A 23,362-nucleotide genomic window follows, 5' to 3' on the forward strand; every position below is an offset into this window, starting at 1 on the left:
GGGTTTTCAGACTACGGCGGAAGATTGGGAGTGATGCTGCAGTTCTGACTGCAATGGGACGTGCATTCCACAGTTTTGGAGCCAGAAGGGAGAAGAGTTTGGGACGTGTGGAGCGTTGTCCCGGTGTTTTTAGTGAGGGTACTTCCGTGTTGTCGGCAGGTGTCTCAGCTAATGAACTATCCTACTGCCTCCATCAGGTGTCTGAACTAATGAACTATCCTACTGCCTCCATCAGGTGTCTCTGAACTAATGAACTATCCTACTGCCTCCATCAGGTGTCTCAGCTAATGAACTATCCTACTGCCTCCATCAGGTGTCTGAACTAATGAACTATCCTACTGCCTCCATCAGGTGTCTGAACTAATGAACTATCCTACTGCCTCCATCAGGTGTCTGAACTAATGAACTATCCTACTGCCTCCATCAGGTGTCTCTCCCAGAGGTGGAGGTGAAGGCTGGACTGGCTCTGCAGCCCGCAGCCCTGGAGATGTCTCTGGTGGACCGGCCCATCTCCGAGCTGCTCTTCACCCAGTTCATGGCCTCGGTGTCGGGCAAAGTCTACTGTCTAGGTAAACGGGTGGTATACACATTGAAAAATAGCAGATCTACAAGCTCATAGTGCGGTACCGAGTGCCGTGCTGTACGAGCTTGTAGATCTGCTGTTTCGTGAATATTCGTGAGATTTATATGTATAGTTTCATTATATAGATATTCCACTGTTACTTTCTTAGCTTACGCATGTTTCATGATAAATGTTTTTATGTGATGTATTCCCATGCTTTTTGTTCTTGCTTAATGTAAGTCGCTCTGGATTAAGAGCGTCTGCTAAATGCCTAAATTGTAAATTGTGAATGCGGCACAAATCTTTGAATATATATATTCTTTCATAGCGAACGCTTTTAACTCAAATCTTTGCTTCTTCTTTGTACCTTTCCTGACCTTTTGACCTGCAGCGTCCTGCGATGACCTGTCGGTGACGTTGCAGCCAGTGAGCCGTCAGGGTGAGAGGAGGACCGTGGGTCTTTCGGGAAGCACCGACACCCTCAGCTTCTCCTTCGAAAACATCCTGCCGGGGAAATACAAAGGTTCGTTGTTAGTTAGGACACCGTATTTAGTGCAACAGGGAATACAAGCTCACAACAGCAACAGGGAATACAAGCTCACAACGCGTCGCAGTGCGACGCGTTGTGAGCTTGTAGATCTGCTATTTTCAGTAAGTGTAAGATCAGTCATTACGACGGCATCAAGGCCCACCAGAATTTGTCTCCTAACGTTGTGTCTTTGTGGTGAACACCATCCAGTATCTCCTAACGTTGTGTCTCTGTGGTGAACACATCCAGTATCTCCTAACGTTGTGTCTCTGTGGTGAACACAGCCAGTATCTCCTAACGTTGTGTCTCTGTGGTGAACATATCCAGTATCTCCTAACGTTGTGTCTCTGTGGTGAACATATCCAGTATCTCCTAACGTTGTGTCTTTGTGGTGAACACCATCCAGTATCTCCTAACGTTGTGTCTCTGTGGTGAACACAGCCAGTATCTCCCATGAAGAGTGGTGTTGGAAACACAAGTCTGTGGAGGTGGAGGTTCTGGAGTCGGACGTCCTCGGGGTGGAGTTCCGACAGATCGGCTACATTCTGCGCTGCTCACTGTCTCACGCCATCACTCTGGTCAGTAACACCGTGTGTGTGTGTGTGTGTGTGTGTGTGTGTGTGTCAGTGTTGTTTTTGGCAGCAAATTTCTATTCTAGTTTTAGTCATAGTCTCCTGAATAGTTTTCATTTAGTTTTAGTCACATTTTAGTCACCTGGAATGTATTGGTGTTAGTCTAGTTTTAGTCGACTAAATGTCATAAGATTTTAGTCGACTAAATCTACAGGTGATTTAGTCGACTAAAATGTATTTTTGCGGGCCTTGTTGCCGTCATAATGACTTATTTTACACTTGCTGAAAATAGCTGCGCTGCGACGCTTTTGTGAGCTTGTAGATCTGCTATTTTCAGCATGCAACCAAGTGTAAAATGACTTATAGTGGATCTGTTGTCCACTAGTCCCTTCCTAACATTTTAGTCTAGTTTTTATTTGTTGACAAAATTGTCAGTATATTTAGTCTTAGTTTTATTCACCATAGCATAGTTTTAATTTAGTTTCCATTTAGTTTTCCTCAGTGGAAAAGGTAGTCGACGAACATTTTTCGTGTTAGTTTTAGTCGACGACGTGTGTGTGTGTGGCGACTGTGGCTCAGGAGGTAGAGCAGGTCTCCAATGATCCGTGGGTCGGCGGTTCGAATCCCGGCTCCTCCTCCTGTCTACATGTCGAAGTGTCCTTGGGCAAGACACTGAACCCCAAATTGCTCCCGATGTGCTGGTTGGTGCCTTGCATGGCTTCCGCCGCAATCTGTGTATGAATGTGAAAATTTATTTCAAAAGCGAGTACTCAAAATATATTATATTTATGTATATTATATTATATTATATTATATTATATTATATTATATTATATTATATTATATTATATTTGTGTAGAATGTTTTGTTATATTGGTATTAAATTGTCTATATATTAAAATAGACAATCATTGGATATGTATAATGTGGATGTATGGGTGTTCATATGTTTATATGTATACTAGCATTACTCTTGAAGAGCAGCTTAACTGGCACAGAATACAGCGAGTGATTTCAGTTATAGAGGGGTGGGAGTTTATAAGTTTTTACTTCTTCTCACTCCTTTTCCGATATGCTTAGATTTATTTATTTTATTTTACTTTTTTTTTTTTTTTTTTTTGTTAACTATTTTAATTTAATTAATTCTTCATTGTGAAATGCAAGGAATTGTTCTGTTTATTGGCATATTCGAAATAAACATGACAAACAATGTGTGTGTGAATGTAATGCACAATCTATGTAAAGCGCCTTGGATAAATGCACCATTTACCATTTTGTGTTCACACAGGAGTTCTTCCAAGACGGCAGCAAACCCGAGAACGTCGGAGTGTACAACCTCTCTAAGGGAGTCAACCGCTTCTGCCTCTCCAAGCCCGGTAAATCCCCCCCGCCACCACCTCCCGTTAGCTAAACATAGCACCCCGCCACCGCCTCCCGTTAGCTAAACATAGCACCCCGTGTGGCCTAACAAGACGCACCCTAACCCTCTCTCTCTCTCGTGTATAATCGGAGTAGCATGTTTTGCCCCCAGAAGGTGCCTTGCAGGCACACAACTAAATATAACACGGGAACAAAGTGATAAATCATCTCAAAATGTCATTTTTTCTCCCAACCAGGTGTTTACAAAGTCACCCCGCGCTCCTGCCACCAGTTCGAGCAGGACTACTACACTTACGACACGTAAGTACGGTTTGAACCGCTGCACGCTCATCCATCTTGTCTTTGCGTTTCTCTCTCCTCCTCCTCCATCTCTCTCTCTCTCTCTCGCTCGCTCGGTCGCTCTCTCTCGCTCTCTGGTTCATCCATGTGTTATTCCCTCTTCTGCACGTTCAACCCCCATTTAACCCGTTCCGGGCGGGAACCCCTTTTGGTGTTCTTTAGGCATTATTATGATACGAGCTTGTAGATCTGCTATTTTTTGACAAATCGTGAAAATGTGGCGCTGGTCTTTGAATATACATATTCTTTCAGAGTGAAAGTTTTTAGCTCCAATCTTTGCTTTTGTTGTCCCTGGAACAACATTTTTTTAAATTGGGGTCCACGGCCGATAACATAATAATTCTGGGGGTCTTCGACATGAAATAGTGCAAGCAACAAAAGTGTCATGATTTAGAATGATTTGTAGAATGTGGTCTTCCCTCCAGGTCTGCCCCGTCCATCCTGACGCTGACCGCGGTCAGACACCACATGACCGGCCTCGTCACCACGGACAAGATCCTGGACGTCACCGTCACCATCAAGTAATGAGGATAACCTTTAACCTTTAAGTGATGAGGATAACCTTTAACCTTTAAAGTAATGAGGATAACCTTTAACCTTTAAAGTAATGAGGATAACCTTTAACCTTTAAAGTAATGAGGATACCTTTAAGTAATGAGGATAACCTTTAACCTTTAAGTAATGAGGATAACCTTTAAGTAATGAGGATAACCTTTAACTTGTAAGTAATGAGGATAACCTTTAACCTTTAAGTAATGAGGATAACCTTTAACCTTTAAGTAATGAGGATAACCTTTAACCTTTAAGTAATGAGGATAACCTTTAACCTTTAAAGTAATGAGGATAACCTTTAACCTTTAAAGTAATGAGGATAACCTTTAACCTTTAAAGTAATGAGGATAACCTTTAAGTAATGAGGATAACCTTTAACCTTTAAGTAATGAAGATAACATTTAACATTTAACCTTTAAGTATTGAGGATAACCTTTAACCTTTAAGTAATGAGGATAACCTTTAACCTTTAAGTAATGAGGATAACCTTTAAGTAATGAGGATAACCTTTAACCTTTAAGTAATGAGGGTAACCTTTGACCTTTAAGTAATGAGGATAACCTTTAACATTTAAATGAATGAGGATAACCTTTAATTAATGAGGATAACCTTTAACCTTTAAGTAATGAGGATAACCTTTAAGTAATGAGGATAATCTTTAACCTTTAAAGTAATGAGGATAACCTTTAAGTAATGAGGATAACCTTTAACCTTTAAGTAATGAGGATAACCTTTAACCTTTAAGTAATGAGGACAACCTTAAAGTAATGAGGATAACCTTTAAGTAATGAGCATAACCTTTAACCTTTAAGTAATGAGGATAACCTTTTTCAGTAGACATGAGTAGGCCTGTCTGTCTGTCTGTCTGTCTGTAATGAGGATAACCTTGTTCCGTCTGTCGCAACTGTTGACAAAATACATTTTCGTCCTAACACAAACATTGCAATGCCATTGACAACGAATGGACAATGTTGAGTGTTTGTGTGAACACAAAAATTGCGTAACACAAAAATGTAAGTCTCTTTCTCTCTTTCTATATCTCTACATTTATTATTTATTTCTCTATACCAGGGCTGGGCAACTGGCGGCCCACCTTCACTTAATGTGGCCCTCAGGTTAATATCAGAATACTGATATAGTATTGATTTCAGCTGTTCCAAACCCGCTTTAATTACTTCATGACTAGTATTAAATGACTAGTACTTAATGACCAGTATTCAAATGCTGCTGTCTTTTTGTGTCCAATGTAGTTATGTTAACAGTTCACTGGAGTGAGTGTGGAAATATATTGGCCCTCGCCATCGTCAAAGTTGCCCACCCCTGGTCTATACTATCTCTACTCCCCCCTCCCCTCCCATCCCCTCCCAGGTCGTCCATAAAGAGCGAGCCTGCTCTGGTCCTGGGTCTGTAATGAGGTCATAATGAGGTCTCTGGTCCTGGGTCTGTAATGAGGTCATAATGAGGTCTCTCTCTCTCCCAGGTCCTCGATAGAGAGCGAGCCTGCTCTGGTCCTGGGCCCGCTGCGCAGCGTTGAGGAGCAGCGTGTGGAGCAGCAGCTGCAGGAGATCGCCCTGCGCCGCCAGGAGAGAGAGCGCCGTGCGGCCGAGGAGGGGGAGGGGGAGGGGGGAGACAACGCCAACGACAGCCCCGTCGTCCCTGTCCTGGAGAAGGCCGGAGAGCTGACGGGACCCTTCCACTACGACTTCTCCTATTGGGCCAGGTCTGTGACACACTTTAACTACGACTTCTCCTATTGGGTACAGGTCTGTGACACACTTTAACTACGACTTCTCCTACTGGGCCAGGTCTGTGACACACTTTAACTACGACTTCTCCTACTGGGCCAGGTCTGTGATACACTTTAACTACGACTTCTCCTATTGGGTACAGGTCTGTGACACACTTTAACTACGACTTCTCCTATTGGGTACAGGTCTGTGACACACTTTAACTACGACTTCTCCTATTGGGTACAGGTCTGTGATACACTTTAACTACGACTTCTCCTATTGGGTACAGGTCTGTGACACACTTTAACTACGACTTCTCCTATTGGGTACAGGTCTGTGACACACTTTAACTACGACTTCTCCTATTGGGCCAGGTCTGTGATACACTTTAACTACGACTTCTCCTATTGGGTACAGGTCTGTGACACACTTTAACTACGACTTCTCCTATTGGGCCAGGTCTGTGACACACTTTAACTACGACTTCTCCTACTGGGCCAGGTCTGTGACACACTTTAACTATGACTTCTCCTATTGGGTACAGTTCTGTGACACACTTTAACTACGACTTCTCCTATTGGGTACAGTTCTGTGATACACTTTAACTACGACTTCTCCTACTGGGCCAGGTCTGTGACACACTTTAACTACGACTTCTCCTATTGGGTACAGGTCTGTGACACACTTTAACTACGACTTCTCCTATTGGGTACAGGTCTGTGACACACTTTAACTACGACTTCTCCTATTGGGCCAGGTCTGTGACACACTTTAACTACGACTTCTCCTATTGGGCCAGGTCTGTGACACACTTTAACTACGACTTCTCCTATTGGGTACAGTTCTGTGACACACTTTAACTACGACTTCTCCTATTGGGCCAGGTCTGTGACACACTTTAACTACGACTTCTCCTATTGGGCCAGGTCTGTGACACACTTTAACTACGACTTCTCCTATTGGGCCAGGTCTGTGACACACTTTAACTACGACTTCTCCTATTGGGCCAGGTCTGTGACACACTTTAACTACGACTTCTCCTATTGGGTACAGTTCTGTGACACACTTTAACTACGACTTCTCCTATTGGGTACAGTTCTGTGATACACTTTAACTACGACTTCTCCTATTGGGCCAGGTCTGTGACACACTTTAACTACGACTTCTCCTATTGGGTACAGGTCTGTGACACACTTTAACTACGACTTCTCCTACTGGGCCAGGTCTGTGACACACTTTAACTACGACTTCTCCTATTGGGTACAGGTCTGTGACACACTTTAACTACGACTTCTCCTATTGGGTACAGGTCTGTGACACACTTTAACTACGACTTCTCCTATTGGGTACAGGTCTGTGACACACTTTAACTACGACTTCTCCTATTGGGTACAGGTCTGTGACACACTTTAACTACGACTTCTCCTATTGGGTACAGGTCTGTGACACATTTTAACTACGACTTCTCCTATTGGGCCAGGTCTGTGACACACTTTAACTACGACTTCTCCTATTGGGCCAGGTCTGTGACACACTTTAACTACGACTTCTCCTATTGGGCCAGGTCTGTGACACACTTTAACTACGACTTCTCCTATTGGGTACAGGTCTGTGACACACTTTAACTACGACTTCTCCTACTGGGCCAGGTCTGTGACACACTTTAACTACGACTTCTCCTATTGGGCCAGGTCTGTGACACATTTTAACTACGACTTCTCCTATTGGGCCAGGTCTGTGACACACTTTAACTACGACTTCTCCTATTGGGCCAGGTCTGTGACACACTTTAACTACGACTTCTCCTATTGGGTACAGGTCTGTGACACACTTTAACTACGACTTCTCCTATTGGGCCAGGTCTGTGACACACTTTAACTACGACTTCTCCTATTGGGTACAGGTCTGTGACACACTTTAACTACGACTTCTCCTATTGGGTACAGGTCTGTGACACACTTTAACTACGACTTCTCCTACTGGGCCAGGTCTGTGACACACTTTAACTACGACTTCTCCTATTGGGTACAGGTCTGTGACACACTTTAACTACGACTTCTCCTATTGGGCCAGGTCTGTGACACACTTTAACTACGACTTCTCCTATTGGGCCAGGTCTGTGACACACTTTAACTACGACTTCTCCTATTGGGCCAGGTCTGTGACACATTTTAACTCACTTGCTGCTGGGCTATTCTGCAAGGCAGCGCTACGTAGGTGGTGCTAAGGGATTAACATTGAACGAACAAACTGTTTCGGGGCCCACAGCAAAATGTTCTCTTATAGCGAGAATCACAGCGCATACATCAAAAGAAAGCCTAACTTGTCCACTTCAATTAAAAAAAATTTACTTTGATTTTACCATCTTCCATTCTGGAGATATTGACCTTTTCGTAACGCCTGCTTTTGCCTGAACTCTGCTCGCTTGAACAGACAGCAGAGTTATGGAAGGTTGAAGTTGACAGACATTGACAGACAGATATAAAAATGAACACAAATAATATCCTATACATACTGTACACCGATTGAAAGCCCTGAATGTCTACTTTTAGGAGGAAAAGAGTACACATTGATCCCATGTACAGTTTGTCAGTAATTGGTTATTGAATGCAGCTTGCGCCCACCAGAGATAACTTTAGAGAAGGCATGGTCCAGAACAACTATTATTCACAAAATAAGGCCTATAGCGACATGTACATACTATATACCGTATGAAACAGAAGACTCTCTGCTTTCATAAGAAAAAAACTAATACTGTAATAATAATAAAAATCACACCCCTGTGAAGTGAGCGGTGCTGCTCACTTCACAGGGGTGTGATTTTTATTATTATTACAGTATTAGTTTTTTTCTTCTGGGGGGGGGGGGGGGGGGGGGGGCTTGCTGTAACTACATATTTTCAGATGGGGGTCCGCGGCCAAGTACAGATAATTCTGGTGGTCCCCGACTTCTGGCTCCAAAACTGTGGAATGCACTTCCCATTGCAGTCAGAACTGCAGCATCACTCCCAATCTTCCGCCGTAGTCTGAAAACCCACCTTTTCAGACTCCATCATGGCCCATAGCACTTACCCTACCCCCTTAGATAGCACTTCTGTATCTGTAGACTTAGATAGCATTTGATACAGACTTATAGCATGTTATGTAGACAGCACTATAATTGCATTGCATGTAGTCATAGCACGCCATAGATATACATATGTATAGCATAGTAGTATAGATATATAGTTTATATGTATAGTCTCATAATATAGATATTCCACTGTTACTTTCTTAGCTTACGCATGTTTCATGATAAATGCTTTTTTGTGATGTATTCCCATGCTTTTGTTCTTGCTTAATGTAAGTCGCTCTGGATTAAGAGCGTCTGCTAAATGCCTACATTGTAATTGTATGAAGAATGTTGAGCAACTGTCATGATTTAGAAGACTTTTTTTTTGTTAATGTTCATCTCTTACTCAAAGTCTATAGAACAGTGACCGCTGCGTATCGTAGAAACAGTCTATAGAACAGTGACCGCTGCGTATCGCAGAAACACGGTAGAGCCGATGTTTCCTGTCCCAGAGGAGGATGTAAACATCTGAGCCCAGATGGTGACAGATGGTCGTTGCTGACCTGTCCTCACCTCTGCATGTATCAGATCATCAACCTGCCTGTTCAGTGTTCAGGGCTGGGGAGAAGATCACAGTGACATTTTTATTAGTATTTAATCATCGTACACCTGCTGTTTGTGTTTTATCATAAACCTGCTGTTTTGTTTGTTTGTTGTTAACGGTTTGACCGCTGATCATGAAAATGACTTTTTTCCACTGGCCTTAAAATAGTGCCATCAGCGAAAAATATTCCAAAGTTCCCATCAACAACAAAAGTGATGTCTGTTTCAGGGCTGGAGAGAAGGTCACAGTGATCCCATCCTCTAAGAGGTTCTAAATGGGTTAACCTGCTGTCTGTTTCAGGGCTGGAGAGAAGATCACAGTGACCCCATCCTCCAAAGAGCTGCTCTTCTATCCTCCTGAGGTGGAAGCCACCATCACTGGAGGTACGAACGTTCTTTATTTTACTGTCTCCACCAGGCCGAAGGCACGGGGAGAGTGTATGTTTTACTGTCTCCACCAGGCCGAAGGCATGGGGAGAGAGTATGTTTTACTGTTTCCACCAGGCCGAAGGCATGGGGAGAGAGTATGTTTTACTGTTTCCACCAGGCCGAAGGCATGGGGAGAGAGTATGTTTTATTGTCTCCACCAGGCCGAAGGCATGGGGAGAGAGTATGTTTTACTGTCTCCACCAGGCCGAAGGCATGGGGAGAGAGTATGTTTTATTGTCTCCACCAGGCTGAAGGCATGGGGAGAGAGTATGTTTTACTGTCTCCACCAGGCCGAAGGCATGGGGAGAGAGTATGTTTTATTGTCTCCACCAGGCCGAAGGCATGGGGAGAGAGTATGTTTTACTGTCTCCACCAGGCCGAAGGCATGGGGAGAGAGTATGTTTTATTGTCTCCACCAGGCCGAAGGCACGGGGAGAGATTATGTTTTACTGTCTCCACCAGGCCGAAGGCATGGGGAGAGAGTATGTTTTATTGTCTCCACCAGGCTGAAGGCATGGGGAGAGAGTATGTTTTATTGTCTCCACCAGGCCGAAGGCATGGGGAGAGAGTATGTTTTAATGTCTCCACCAGGCCGAAGGCATGGGGAGAGAGTATGTTTTATTGTCTCCACCAGGCCGAAGGCATGGGGAGAGAGTATGTTTTATTGTCTCCACCAGGCCGAAGGCATGGGGAGAGAGTATGTTTTATTGTCTCCACCAGGCCGAAGGCATGGGGAGAGAGTATGTTGTATTGTCTCCACCAGGCCGAAGGCATGGGGAGAGAGTGTTTTATTGTCTCCACCAGGCCGAAGGCATGGGGAGAGAGTATGTTTTATTGTCTCCACCAGGCCGAAGGCATGGGGAGAGAGTATGTTTTATTGTCTCCACCAGGCCGAAGGCATGGGGAGAGTATGTTTTATTGTCTCCACCAGGCCGAAGGCATGGGGAGAGAGTATGTTTTATTGTCTCCACCAGGCCGAAGGCATGGGGAGAGAGTATGTTTTATTGTCTCCACCAGGCCGAAGGCATGGGGAGAGAGTATGTTTTGCACTCCGTCCGTCCGTGTGTGTCCCCGTCCGTCTGTTACCAGTTAAACTCCGGCACCGTTAACCCGCAAATCTTCCAGAACGGCCTGTTATAGCGCCACCAGGAGGCAGGCTTTTGTAAAACACATTTCTTTTTATATTGCTACTCCAGATTCTGTCCGAAAATCCCGCCAATCGTTACACAGTATCTCTATAAGTCATGTGCTCAAGACGGATCTGTCCCATATTTTATATTCCATCCTGATTGGCCATAATTGGCTTTCAAAGTTTGCAGGATTGGCCCCTTTTGGGCTGAGCCCTTTTTTTCCTTTTTTTTCCTCCTTGGAACATTGAATGGATTCTCTGTGGTCTGGTGTTTTCTGAATAATTATAGGCTCAGGAAAGTGCTGTGATTGGCTCCCTCACAAAAAAGACGCCTTGGGAACAAATTGGGTTTTGCTGGCCATGCTGTCGTACCGTACCATACGTGTGACGGTGCCATGCTGTCGTACCTTACCGTACCGTACGTGTGACGGTGCCATGCTGTCGTACCTTACCGTACCGTACGTGTGACGGTGCCATGCTGTCGTACCGTACCGTACGTGTGACGGTGCCATGCTGTCGTCCCGTACCGTACGTGTGACGGGGCCATGCTGTCGTCCCGTACCGTACCGTACCGTATGTGACGGTGCCATGCTGTCGTACCTTACCGTACCGTACGTGTGACGGTGCCATGCTGTCGTACCGTACCGTACGTGTGACGGTGCCATGCTGTCGTACCGTACCGTACGTGTGACGGTGCCATGCTATCGTCCCGTACCGTACGTGTGACGGAGCCATGCTGTCGTCCCGTACCGTACCGTATGTGACGGTGCCATGCTGTCGTCCCGTACCGTACGTGTGACGGTGCCATGCTGTCGTACCGTACCGTATGTGACGGTGCCATGCTGTCGTACCGTACCGTACGTGTGACGGTGCCATGCTGTCGTACCGTACCGTACGTGTGACGGTGCCATGCTGTCGTCCCGTACCGTACGTGTGACGGAGCCATGCTGTCGTCCCGTACCGTACCGTATGTGACGGTGCCATGCTGTCGTCCCGTACCGTACGTGTGACGGTGCCATGCTGTCGTACCGTACCGTATGTGACGGTGCCATGCTGTCGTACCTTACCGTACCGTACGTGTGACGGTGCCATGCTGTCGTACCTTACCGTACCGTACGTGTGACGGGGCCATGCTGTCGTCCCGTACCGTACCGTACCGTATGTGACGGTGCCATGCTGTCGTACCTTACCGTACCGTACGTGTGACGGTGCCATGCTGTCGTACCGTACCGTACGTGTGACGGTGCCATGCTGTCGTACCGTACCGTACCGTACCGTACGTGTGACGGTGCCATGCTGTCGTCCCGTACCGTACCGTACGTGTGACGGTGCCATGCTGTCGTCCCGTATCGTACCGTACGTGTGACGGTGCCATGCTGTCGTCCCGTACCGTACGTGTGACGGTGCCATGCTGTCGTACAGTACCGTACCGTACGTGTGACGGTGCCATGCTGTCGTACCATACCGTACGTGTGACGGTGCCATGCTGTCGTCCCGTACCGTACCGTACGTGTGACGGTGCCATGCTGTCGTCCCGTACCGTACGTGTGACGGTGCCATGCTGTCGTACCTTACCGTACCGTACGTGTGACGGTGCCATGCTGTCGTACCTTACCGTACCGTACGTGTGACGGTGCCATGCTGTCGTACCGTACCGTACGTGTGACGGTGCCATGCTGTCGTACCGTACCGTACGTGTGACGGTGCCATGCTGTCGTCCCGTACCGTACGTGTGACGGTGCCATGCTGTCGTACCGTACCGTACGTGTGACGGTGCCATGCTGTCGTCCCGTACCGTACCGTACGTGTGACGGTGCCATGCTGTCGTACCGTACCGTACGTGTGACGGTGCCATGCTGTCGTACCTTACCGTACCGTACGTGTGACGGTGCCATGCTGTCGTCCCGTACCGTACCGTACGTGTGACGGTGCCATGCTGTCGTACCGTACCGTACGTGTGACGGTGCCATGCTGTCGTCCCGTACCGTACCGTACGTGTGACGGTGCCATGCTGTCGTACCGTACCGTACCGTACGTGTGACGGTGCCATGCTGTCGTACCGTACATGTGACGGTGCCATGCTGTCGTCCCTGTGCTCAGAGTCGTGTCCGGGCCGCCTGGTGGACATCGCAGGGAGAGCAGGTCTGTTCCTGGAGGGAAAGGTCTCTCCGGAGCTCCAGGGAGTGGAGATCTCCATCACAGAGAGGGGAGGCGCCGCAGCCTTCATCACCGTGGCAACCAATGACATGGGAGCATACAGGTACAGTTCACCAATGACATGGGAGCATACAGGTTACATAGCACTGTCTCCACCAATGACATGGGAGCATACAGGTTACATGGTACTGTCTCCACCAATGACATGGGAGCATACAGGTACATAATACTGTCTCCACCAATGACATGGGAGCATACAGGTTACATATTACTGTCTCCACCAATGACATGGGAGCATACAGGTTACATATTACTGTCTCCACCAATGGCATGGGAGCATACAGGTTACATATTACTGTCTCCACCAATGACATGGGAGCATACAGGTTACATATTACTGTCTCCACCAATGACATGGGAGCATACAGGTACATATTACTGTCTCCACCAATGACATGGGAGCATACAGGTTACATATTACTGTCTCCACCAATGACTTGGGAGCATACAGGTTACATAGTACTGTCTCCACCAATGACATGGGAGCATATGCACATGTTACATATTACTGTCTCCACCAATGACATGGGAGCATACAGGTTACATAGTACTGTCTCCACCAATGACATGGGAGCATACATGTTACATATTACTGTCTCCACCAATGACATGGGAGCATACAGGTTACATAGTACTGTCTCCACCAATGACATGGGAGCATACATGTTACATATTACTGTCTCCACCAATCACATGGGAGCATACAGGTTACATGGTACTGTCTCTGTCTCCACCAATGACATGGGAGCATACAGGTTACATAGTACTGTCTCCACCAATGACATGGGAGCATACAGGTTACATGGTACTGTCTCCACCAATGACATGGGAGCATACAGGTTACATGGTACTGTCTCCACCAATGACATGGGAGCATACAGGTTACATGGTACTGTCTCCACCAATGACATGGGAGCATACAGGTTACATGGTACTGTCTCCACCAATGACATGGGAGCATACGGGTTACATGGTACTGTCTCCACCAATGACATGGGAGCATACAGGTTACATGGTACTGTCTCCACCAATGACATGGGAGCATACAGGTTACATATTACTGTCTCCACCAATGACATGGGAGCATACAGGTTACATGGTACTGTCTCCACCAATGACATAAGAGCATACAGGTTACATGGTACTGTCTTCACCAATGACATGGGAGCATACAGGTTACATATTACTGTCTTCACCAATGACATGGGAGCATACAGGTTACATGGTACTGTCTCCACCAATGACATGGGAGCATACAGGTTACATGGTACTGTCTCCACCAATGACATGGGAGCATACAGGTTACATGGTACTGTCTCCACCAATGACATGGGAGCATACAGGTTACATGGTACTGTCTCCACCAATGACATGGGAGCATACAGGTTACATGGTACTGTCTCCACCAATGACATGGGAGCATACAGGTTACATGGTACTGTCTCCACCAATGACATGGGAGCATACAGGTTACATATTACTGTCTCCACCAATGACATGGGAGCATACAGGTTACATGGTACTGTCTCCACCAATGACATGGGAGCATACAGGTTACATATTACTGTCTCCACCAATGATATGGGAGCATACGGGTTACATGGTACTGTCTCCACCAATGACATGGGAGCATACAGGTTACATGGTACTGTCTCCACCAATGACATGGGAGCATACAGGTTACATATTACTGTCTCCACCAATGACATGGGAGCATACAGGTTACATGGTACTGTCTCCACCAATGACATAAGAGCATACAGGTTACATATTACTGTCTCCACCAATGACATGGGAGCATACAGGTTACATAGCACTGTCTCCACCAATGACATGGGAGCATACAGGTTACATGGTACTGTCTCCACCAATGTCATGGGAGCATACAGGTTACATATTACTGTCTCCACCAATGACATGGGAGCATACAGGTACATATTACTGTCTCCACCAATGACATGGGAGCATACAGGTTTGTCAGGTTACATATTACTGTCTCCACCAATGACTTGGGAGCATACAGGTTACATATTACTGTCTCCACCAATGACATGGGAGCATACAGGTTTGTCAGGTTACATATTACTGTCTCCACCAATGACTTGGGAGCATACAGGTTACATATTACTGTCTCCACCAATGACATGGGAGCATACAGGTTACATATTACTGTCTCCACCAATGACATGGGAGCATACAGGTTACATAGTACTGTCTCCACCAATGACATGGGAGCATACATGTTACATATTACTGTCTCCACCAATGACATGGGAGCATACAGGTTACATAGTACTTTCTCCACCAATCACATGGGAGCATACAGGTTACATGGTACTGTCTCCACCAATGACATGGGAGCATACAGGTTACATAGTACTGTCTCCACCAATGACATGGGAGCATACAGGTTACATATTACTGTCTCCACCAATGACATGGGAGCATACAGGTTACATGGTACTGTCTCCACCAATGACATGGGAGCATACAGGTTACATGGTACTGTCTCCACCAATGACATGGGAGCATACAGGTTACATGGTACTGTCTCCACCAATGACATGGGAGCATACAGGTTACATGGTACTGTCTCCACCAATGACATAAGAGCATACACGTTACATGGTACTGTCTCCACCAATGACATGGGAGCATACAGGTTACATGGTACTGTCTCCACCAATGACATGGGAGCATACAGGTTACATGGTACTGTCTCCACCAATGACATGGGAGCATACAGGTTACATGGTACTGTCTCCACCAATGACATGGGAGCATACAGGTTACATATTACTGTCTCCGCCAATGACATGGGAGTAAGGTTGGGCGATATGTCAATTTTTTTCAATCGCCCATCGTCTGACCAATATTCGCCGATTGACGATGTATTCGTGTCATAAAAGTAAAGTGAGAACAGCTCACTGCAGGTCGCAAAAAAGACAGATCTACAAGCTCTCAAGGCGCCGCGTCCTGCCTGTTTTTGCAGCTCCGTTCGCTAGGCGTTGAGAGCTTGTAGATCAGTCTGTTTCTGCTGCGCAGATGCTGCGCACATGTTGCTCACACTTTACAGGTTAATTGGGCTACATCGTCCCGATGGTGTCTCCACCAATGACATGGGAGCATACAGGTTACATATTACTGTCTCCACCAATGACATGGGAGCATACAGGTTACATATTACTGTCTCCACCAATGGCATGGGAGCATACAGGTTACATAGTACTGTCTCCACCAATGACATGGGAGCATACAGGTTACATAGTACTGTCTCCACCAATGACATGGGAGCATACAGTTTACATGGTACTGTCTCCACCAATGACATGGGAGCATACAGGTTACATATTACTGTCTCCACCAATGACATGGGAGCATACAGGTTACATATTACTGTCTCCACCAATGACATGGGAGCATACAGGTTACATAGCACTGTCTCCACCAATGACATGGGAGCATACAGATTACATAGCACTGTCTCCACCAATGACATGGGAGCATACAGGTTACATAGTACTGTCTCCACCAATGACATGGGAGCATACAGGTTACATGGTACTGTCTCCACCAATGACATGGGAGCATACAGGTTACATGGTACTGTCTCCACCAATGACATGGGAGCATACAGGTTACATGGTACTGTCTCCACCAATGACATGGGAGCATACAGGTTACATGGTACTGTCTCCACCAATGACATGGGAGCATACAGGTTACATGGTACTGTCTCCACCAATGACATGGGAGCATACAGGTTACATGGTACTGTCTCCACCAATGACATGGGAGCATCCTCTCCTCAGTGTGGCCCCTGCATAGCGACAGACAGTACTGACCTCTCCTCAGTGGGGCCCCTGCATAGCGACAGACAGTACTGACCTCTCTCTCCTCTCCTCAGTGTGGGGCCCCTGCATAGCGACAGACAGTACTGACCTCTCTCTCTCTCCTCTCCTCAGTGTGGGGCCCCTGCATAGCGACAGACAGTACTGACCTCTCTCTCCTCTCCTCCTCAGTGTGGGGCCCCTGCATAGCGACAGACAGTACTGACCTCTCTCTCCTCTCCTCATTGGGCCCCTGCATAGCGACAGACAGTACTGACCTCTCTCTCCTCTCCTCAGTGTGGGGCCCCTGCATAGCGACAGACAGTACTGACCTCTCTCTCTCCTCCTCAGTGTGGGGCCCCTGCATAGCGACAGACAGTACTGACCTCTCTCTCCTCTCCTCCTCAGTGTGGGGCCCCTGCATAGCGACAGACAGTACTGACCTCTCTCTCCTCTCCTCAGTGTGGGGCCCCTGCATAGCGACAGACAGTACTGACCTCTCTCTCCTCTCCTCAGTGTGGGGCCCCTGCATAGCGACAGACAGTACTGACCTCTCTCTCCTCTCCTCCTCAGTGTGGGGCCCCTGCATAGCGACAGACAGTACTGACCTCTCTCTCCTCCCTCAGTGTGGGGCCCCTGCATAGCGACAGACAGTACTGACCTCTCCTCAGTGTGGGGCCCCTGCATAGCGACAGACAGTACTGACCTCTCTCTCCTCTCCTCAGTGTGGGGCCCCTGCATAGCGACAGACAGTACTGACCTCTCTCTCCTCTCCTCAGTGTGGGGCCCCTGCATAGCGACAGACAGTACTGACCTCTCTCTCCTCCTCAGTGTGGGGCCCCTGCATAGCGACAGACAGTATGACGTCAGTGCCAGTAAGGAGGGCTTCGTCCTCAGCCCCGTGGAGGGAACCCAGGGAGACTTCAAGGCCTTCGCTCTCGCTGGAGTCACCTTCAAGGTACCACGCACACACACACACACACACACACACACACACACACCTGGCACAGACTGCACACACACACACACACACACACACCTGGCACAGACTGCACACACACACACACACACACACACCTGGCACAGACTGCACACACACACACACACACACACACCTGGCACAGACTGCACACACACACACACACCTGGCACAGACTGCACACACACACACACACACGCACACACACACACCTGGCACAGACTGCACACACACACACACACACACACACACACACACACCTGGCACAGACTGCACACACACACACACACCTGGCACAGACTGCACACACACACACACACCTGGCACAGACTGCACACACACACACACACACACACACACACACACACCTGGCACAGACTGCACACACACACACACACCTGGCACAGACTGCACACACACACACACACCTGGCACAGACTGCACACACACACACACACACACACCTGGCACAGACTGCACACACACACACACACACACCTTGCACAGACTGCACACACACACACACACACACCTTGCACAGACTAATAATCGTAATCCTCCTGCAGTATTCTTTTCTTTTTTTGCGGATTGCTGCGACATCAGTCCAGGGTGCCATTCATTATTATGTTAAAACGTGTGCTGTGCTAGCTGGGTTTTTTTTAATGAGCTAAAAGAAATGATTCAATGAAACGTGAAGCGTAACGACATGTGTCACAGCTTGAAGACAGTAGAGACCGCTCTAATCTATTGGACAGAATTCCTGTACAAAAAAGAAAACGGTTGCCTGTCAGCGAGAGAAGCCTTGACCGGGGGGGTGTGTGCCTCGGGGGTTTTCTATCGCTCTCCGTTTTGATATAATTTGGCCCATCTGTCATCGGAGCCGGCAGTCACCCCCGCCCGGTCCTTAACACAATCCCTACTTTTGGCGGAATGCTCCGCCAAAAGGACTGTAATAACCTTCTGCTCGTGTCGGAATGCTCCGTCAGATTAGCTTTATTATGGATATCAATCTGCATCTCTGAGAACTATTTTCTCATTATTATTTTGGGTCGGCCTTTCCTTCTTTAGCGATCCTAGACCGGATTGCGCATGCACACTGCCGTCCACCTCCCATTATACAGGCAGACTAAAAGCTCAATAACTCCTAATCTACGGAGCTCTCCATGGTTGCCACCGTGCTTGCTGCCCAAGGCAAGCAAGGTTAGACGTTGCCATAAATGATTCATTAAATTCCTAATAATACGTTTGGGAAAGTCAAATCTCCCTGCCATAGAGTTATATCTGCCGCGGATCGATTGAATAGTCTCACATAATACTAGGGATGGGTCCGATTAATCGATTAATCGATTATCGTTGATAGGACCCGAAATCGATTATGATTTTTTTTTTTTTTTTTTTTTTTTTTTTTTTCTGTTTTTTTTTAAATGAAAATCGGTTGGAAAGGCAATATTGTCATCCAAACAGGACAGGGCTATAGGCCTACAAAAGTGTGCCTGGGATGTGTCTGTGTAGCTGCATGACTGAGAGGAGTGTGAGTGGAGATTGATTCCAATCAAGATACAGGTTTGGAGGATTTAGCAGGTGTTGGGAATTTACCTAATTTTTTTTTTTTTTTTTTTATTAAAAAAAAATCCCCCCCCCCCCCCAAAACGATTAATCGATTAATCGTTAATATTGAATTATACAAATCGATTTTCATTTTGGACACATTTACACATCCCTACATAATACGTGAATGATTCACTGTTCAATGTGCAACTTCTCAGTCTATCGTTGCCGAAAAGGCAGAGCTACAAGCTCACAACGCGATGCGACCAGGTGCGGGCTCCACCGGGCCCGTCAGCGTCGCGTCTAGATCGTAGATCGTAGATCTACGATGAACCCACCCGACACAACAGTGGTGGTCCCCAGGCTGCTGCTAGTCAGAATGGTGGTCCCTGGATCAAAACCAGTTGAAAACCCCTGTTCTAGAGCAAGGATGGCTATATTTTAGCTCGCTAGCATTGACGCTATTTATTTAGCACAAGATGGACGCCCACAACATCCGTTTCTGTGCTGCGTGCGCAACCTCTAAATCTTCCCCACAGACCGTGGCAGTCAGAAGTTGCATTTGCGTCCAGCAGGTGGCAGCCAAACGGTTAAAAAAAGATTGATATTCCTCAGGCGTTTTGTCTCCTAGTTGAGATGATTGACTCCCCCAGAAGCAAAGATTTAAGTTAAAAACGTTCGCTCTGATATAATATATATTCAAATATTTGCACCACATTTTCACGATAAAAAAAAGAAAAGAAAAAGCAGATCTACAAGCTTGTAGATGAGCTATTTTGCAATAGCTAAAGTATAACCTGTTGCTTAAACACCAAAAGGGGTTCCTTCCCACCCAGAATGGGTTAAGATTAGTTTTTGGCTTTTCTGCCTTTTATTGATGGTATCATAATAAAGGGCGGATATGACGAATAATAAATTACTGACATTTGTATATATGTTTTACTTAAATAGTGGAAATGGCTGACCTACAAGCTTACAACGCATCACAAAATCCCACATTGTAAGCTTGTAGATCTGCTAAAAAAAAAACAAGTGTGTGAAATAATGTTTTGTACATCGTTCACATAATTATGCCAAAATTATGTCATAACACAGCCTTTTTAATAATTGTCTCTTCCGAGGTTCGTTAATCCACCCCTACCCTTTCCCTTCTGTTATCGTACTTGTTATCATTGCTAATTGTTCTGGTATGGAACAATTATGAAAGAACACTTTTTTTTGTGTTTTTGTAATTAGTGACGACGCAAGCGTGTAAAAAAAGCTCAACAGAATCCAGGTCTAGTCAGTCACGGGCGTGTGTGTGAAACGAGCATGCGCGTGACAATTTAGGCATTTATCAGACGCTCTTGATCCAGAGCGACTTACATTAAGCAAGAACAAAAGCATGGCATACATCACATATATAAAAAGTAGTTATCATGAATCATGTATATAAACTAAGAACGTAACAGTGGAGTATCTATGTCAACTATACATACTATACTATATTATACAATATACTGTACATGTGTACTATAAAGTGCTATGACTACATAAAATGCAATTCTAGTGCTGTCTACGTAACGAGCTATAAGTCTGTCTAAAATACTATCCAAGTCTACATAAAGTGCTATCTAAGGGGCTAGGCTAGGGCAAGTGCTACGGGCCATGATGGAGTCTGAAGAGGTGGGTTTTCAGACTACGGCGGAAGATTGGGAGTGAGGCTGCAGTTCTGACTGTGATGGGAAGTGCAGTCCATATAGTTTTGGAGACACAATTTCACGTGACCGCGCCCACGTAAATACGCTTGCGTTTACAAAAATAGCAAATCTACAAGCTTGCAGCGCGGTGCTCGCTTAAAACGCCAAAAGGGATTCTCCCATCCTGAATGGGTTATACTGCCTAATGCCTATGTTAAACAATAGTTAAAAATTCCCTACCACCATTCCATGTAGAATTCCTGAAATGAACTGACATCGTCAGACGTCCTTATCTGTCTCTCCTCCGCCCTGTCTGTCTTGTCTTCTGTATGAAATGACATCGTCAGACGTCCTCAGCTGCCTCTCATTCTCCTCCTTGTCTGTCTTGTGTTCTGTATGAAATGACATCGTCAGACGTCCTCATCTGTCTCTCCTCCTCCCTGTCTGTCTTGTCTTCTGTATAAAATGACACCGTCAGACGTCCTCGGCTGTCTCTCATTCTCCGTCCCTGTCTGTCTGTCTCGTCTTCTGCAGATCAGGTCCGAGGAAGGACTCCCTCTGTCCGGCGTCCTCCTGTCTCTGAGCGGGGGACAGTTCCGCTCCAACCTGCAGACGCAAGAGACCGGCGTCCTCACCTTCAACAACCTGGTAGGAAGACGTCCGTTACTATTACTGTCCACCCAGTGTCTGTCCTCACCTTCAACTACCTGGTAGGAAGACGTCCGTTACTATTACTGTCCACCCAGTGTCTGTCCTCACCTTCAACTACCTGGTAGGAAGACGTCCGTTACTATTACTGTCCACCCAGTGTCTGTCCTCACCCTCAACCACCTGGTAGGGAGACGTCCGTTACTATTACTGTCCACCCAGTGTCTGTCCTCACCTTCAACCACCTGGTAGGAAGACGTCTGTTACTATTACTGTCCACCCAGTGTCTGTCCTCACCTTCAACCACCTGGTAGGAAGACGTCCGTTACTATTACTGTCCACCCAGTGTCTGTCCTCACCTTCAACTACCTGGTAGGAAGACGTCCGTTACTATTACTGTCCACCCAGTGTCTGTCCTCACCTTCAACAACCTGGTAGGAAGACGTCTGTTACTATTACTGTCCACCCAGTGTCTGTCCTCACCTTCAACTACCTGGTAGGAAGACGTCCGTTACTATTACTGTCCACCCAGTGTCTGTCCTCACCCTCAACCACCTGGTAGGAAGACGTCTGTTACTATTACTGTCCACCCAGTGTCTGTCCTCACCCTCAACCACCTGGTAGGAAGACGTCCGTTACTATTACTGTCCACCCAGTGTCTGTCCTCACCTTCAACCACCTGGTAGGAAGACGTCCGTTACTATTACTGTCCACCCAGTGTCTGTCCTCACCCTCAACCACCTGGTAGGGAGACGTCCATCACAGTGTCCCAGTGTCTGTCCCAGAGTGACTCTCAACCCGTTTAATTTCAAGGACCCTCAGTTTGACATGCATTATAGTCTACGGAACCCCATTTCATGTAATTTCTTTCTCTGGGACCAGTGTTGTTTTTGGCAGCAAATTTATATTTTAGTTTTAGTCAGTGTCCTGAATAGTTTTCACTTAGTTTTAGTCACATTTTAGTCACCTGGAATGTATTAGTGCTAGTCTAGTTTTACTCGACTAAATGTCATAAGATTTTAGTCGACTAAATCTACAGGTGATTTAGTCGACTAAAATGTATTTTTGCGGGCCTTGTTGCCGTCATAATGACTTATTTTACTGAAAATAGCCGATCTACAAGCTCACAACGCGTCGCGCTGAGCTTGTAGATCGGCTATTTTCAGCATGCGACCAAGTGTAAAATGACATATACTGGATCTCTTGTCCACTAGTCCCTTTGTTGAAGAAATTGTCAGTATATTTAGTCTTAGTTTTAGTCACCATAGCATAGTTTTAATTTAGTTTACATTTAGTTTTCTTCAGTGGAAAAAGGTAGTCGACGAACATTTTTCGTCTTGGTTTTAGTCGACAAAAACAACAGTGATTTAATTTCTTTCTCTGTAAAAGCAATGTTAATTTAACTCTTGAGAGTGTACAGATGGAACCACATTTTGGTTCCATTTGTACACTCAGAGTTACAGACCCATAAGGCTCCATTTGGTTCCTAATTATCATTTAGCTGATGGGGACCCCCTGGAACTCCCTCAAGGACCCCTGTTGGTCCCCGGACCCCACTTTAGGAAGCACTGGTTTTGGCTACTCT

The 23,362-nt window shown here is 46.3% G+C and overlaps 2 protein-coding genes across 2 annotated transcripts in view; one reads left to right on the forward strand and one right to left on the reverse strand.

Annotated features, from left to right (window-relative positions):
• The window catches only part of rps15a (ribosomal protein S15a), a 619,775-nt gene that overhangs the window by 116,796 nt on the left and 479,617 nt on the right, over window positions 1–23,362 (reverse strand). The gene's annotated exons all lie outside the window — the stretch shown is intronic.
• The window catches only part of nomo (nodal modulator), a 62,859-nt gene that overhangs the window by 26,848 nt on the left and 12,649 nt on the right, over window positions 1–23,362 (forward strand). The window contains exons 13-23 of the mRNA XM_083765675.1: window positions 428–569; window positions 954–1,085; window positions 1,533–1,669; window positions 2,952–3,039; window positions 3,280–3,343; window positions 3,808–3,903; window positions 5,415–5,654; window positions 9,620–9,702; window positions 12,977–13,136; window positions 17,755–17,881; window positions 21,664–21,777. Coding sequence (XP_083621801.1) covers window positions 428–569; window positions 954–1,085; window positions 1,533–1,669; window positions 2,952–3,039; window positions 3,280–3,343; window positions 3,808–3,903; window positions 5,415–5,654; window positions 9,620–9,702; window positions 12,977–13,136; window positions 17,755–17,881; window positions 21,664–21,777 — 1,383 coding nt within the window. The remainder of the gene's footprint in view (window positions 1–427; window positions 570–953; window positions 1,086–1,532; window positions 1,670–2,951; window positions 3,040–3,279; window positions 3,344–3,807; window positions 3,904–5,414; window positions 5,655–9,619; window positions 9,703–12,976; window positions 13,137–17,754; window positions 17,882–21,663; window positions 21,778–23,362) is intronic.

The sequence above is a fragment of the Protomyctophum parallelum genome, assembly GCF_964188405.1.
Source record: "Protomyctophum parallelum genome assembly, chromosome: 5".
In the NCBI taxonomy this organism is placed as follows: domain Eukaryota; kingdom Metazoa; phylum Chordata; class Actinopteri; order Myctophiformes; family Myctophidae; genus Protomyctophum; species Protomyctophum parallelum.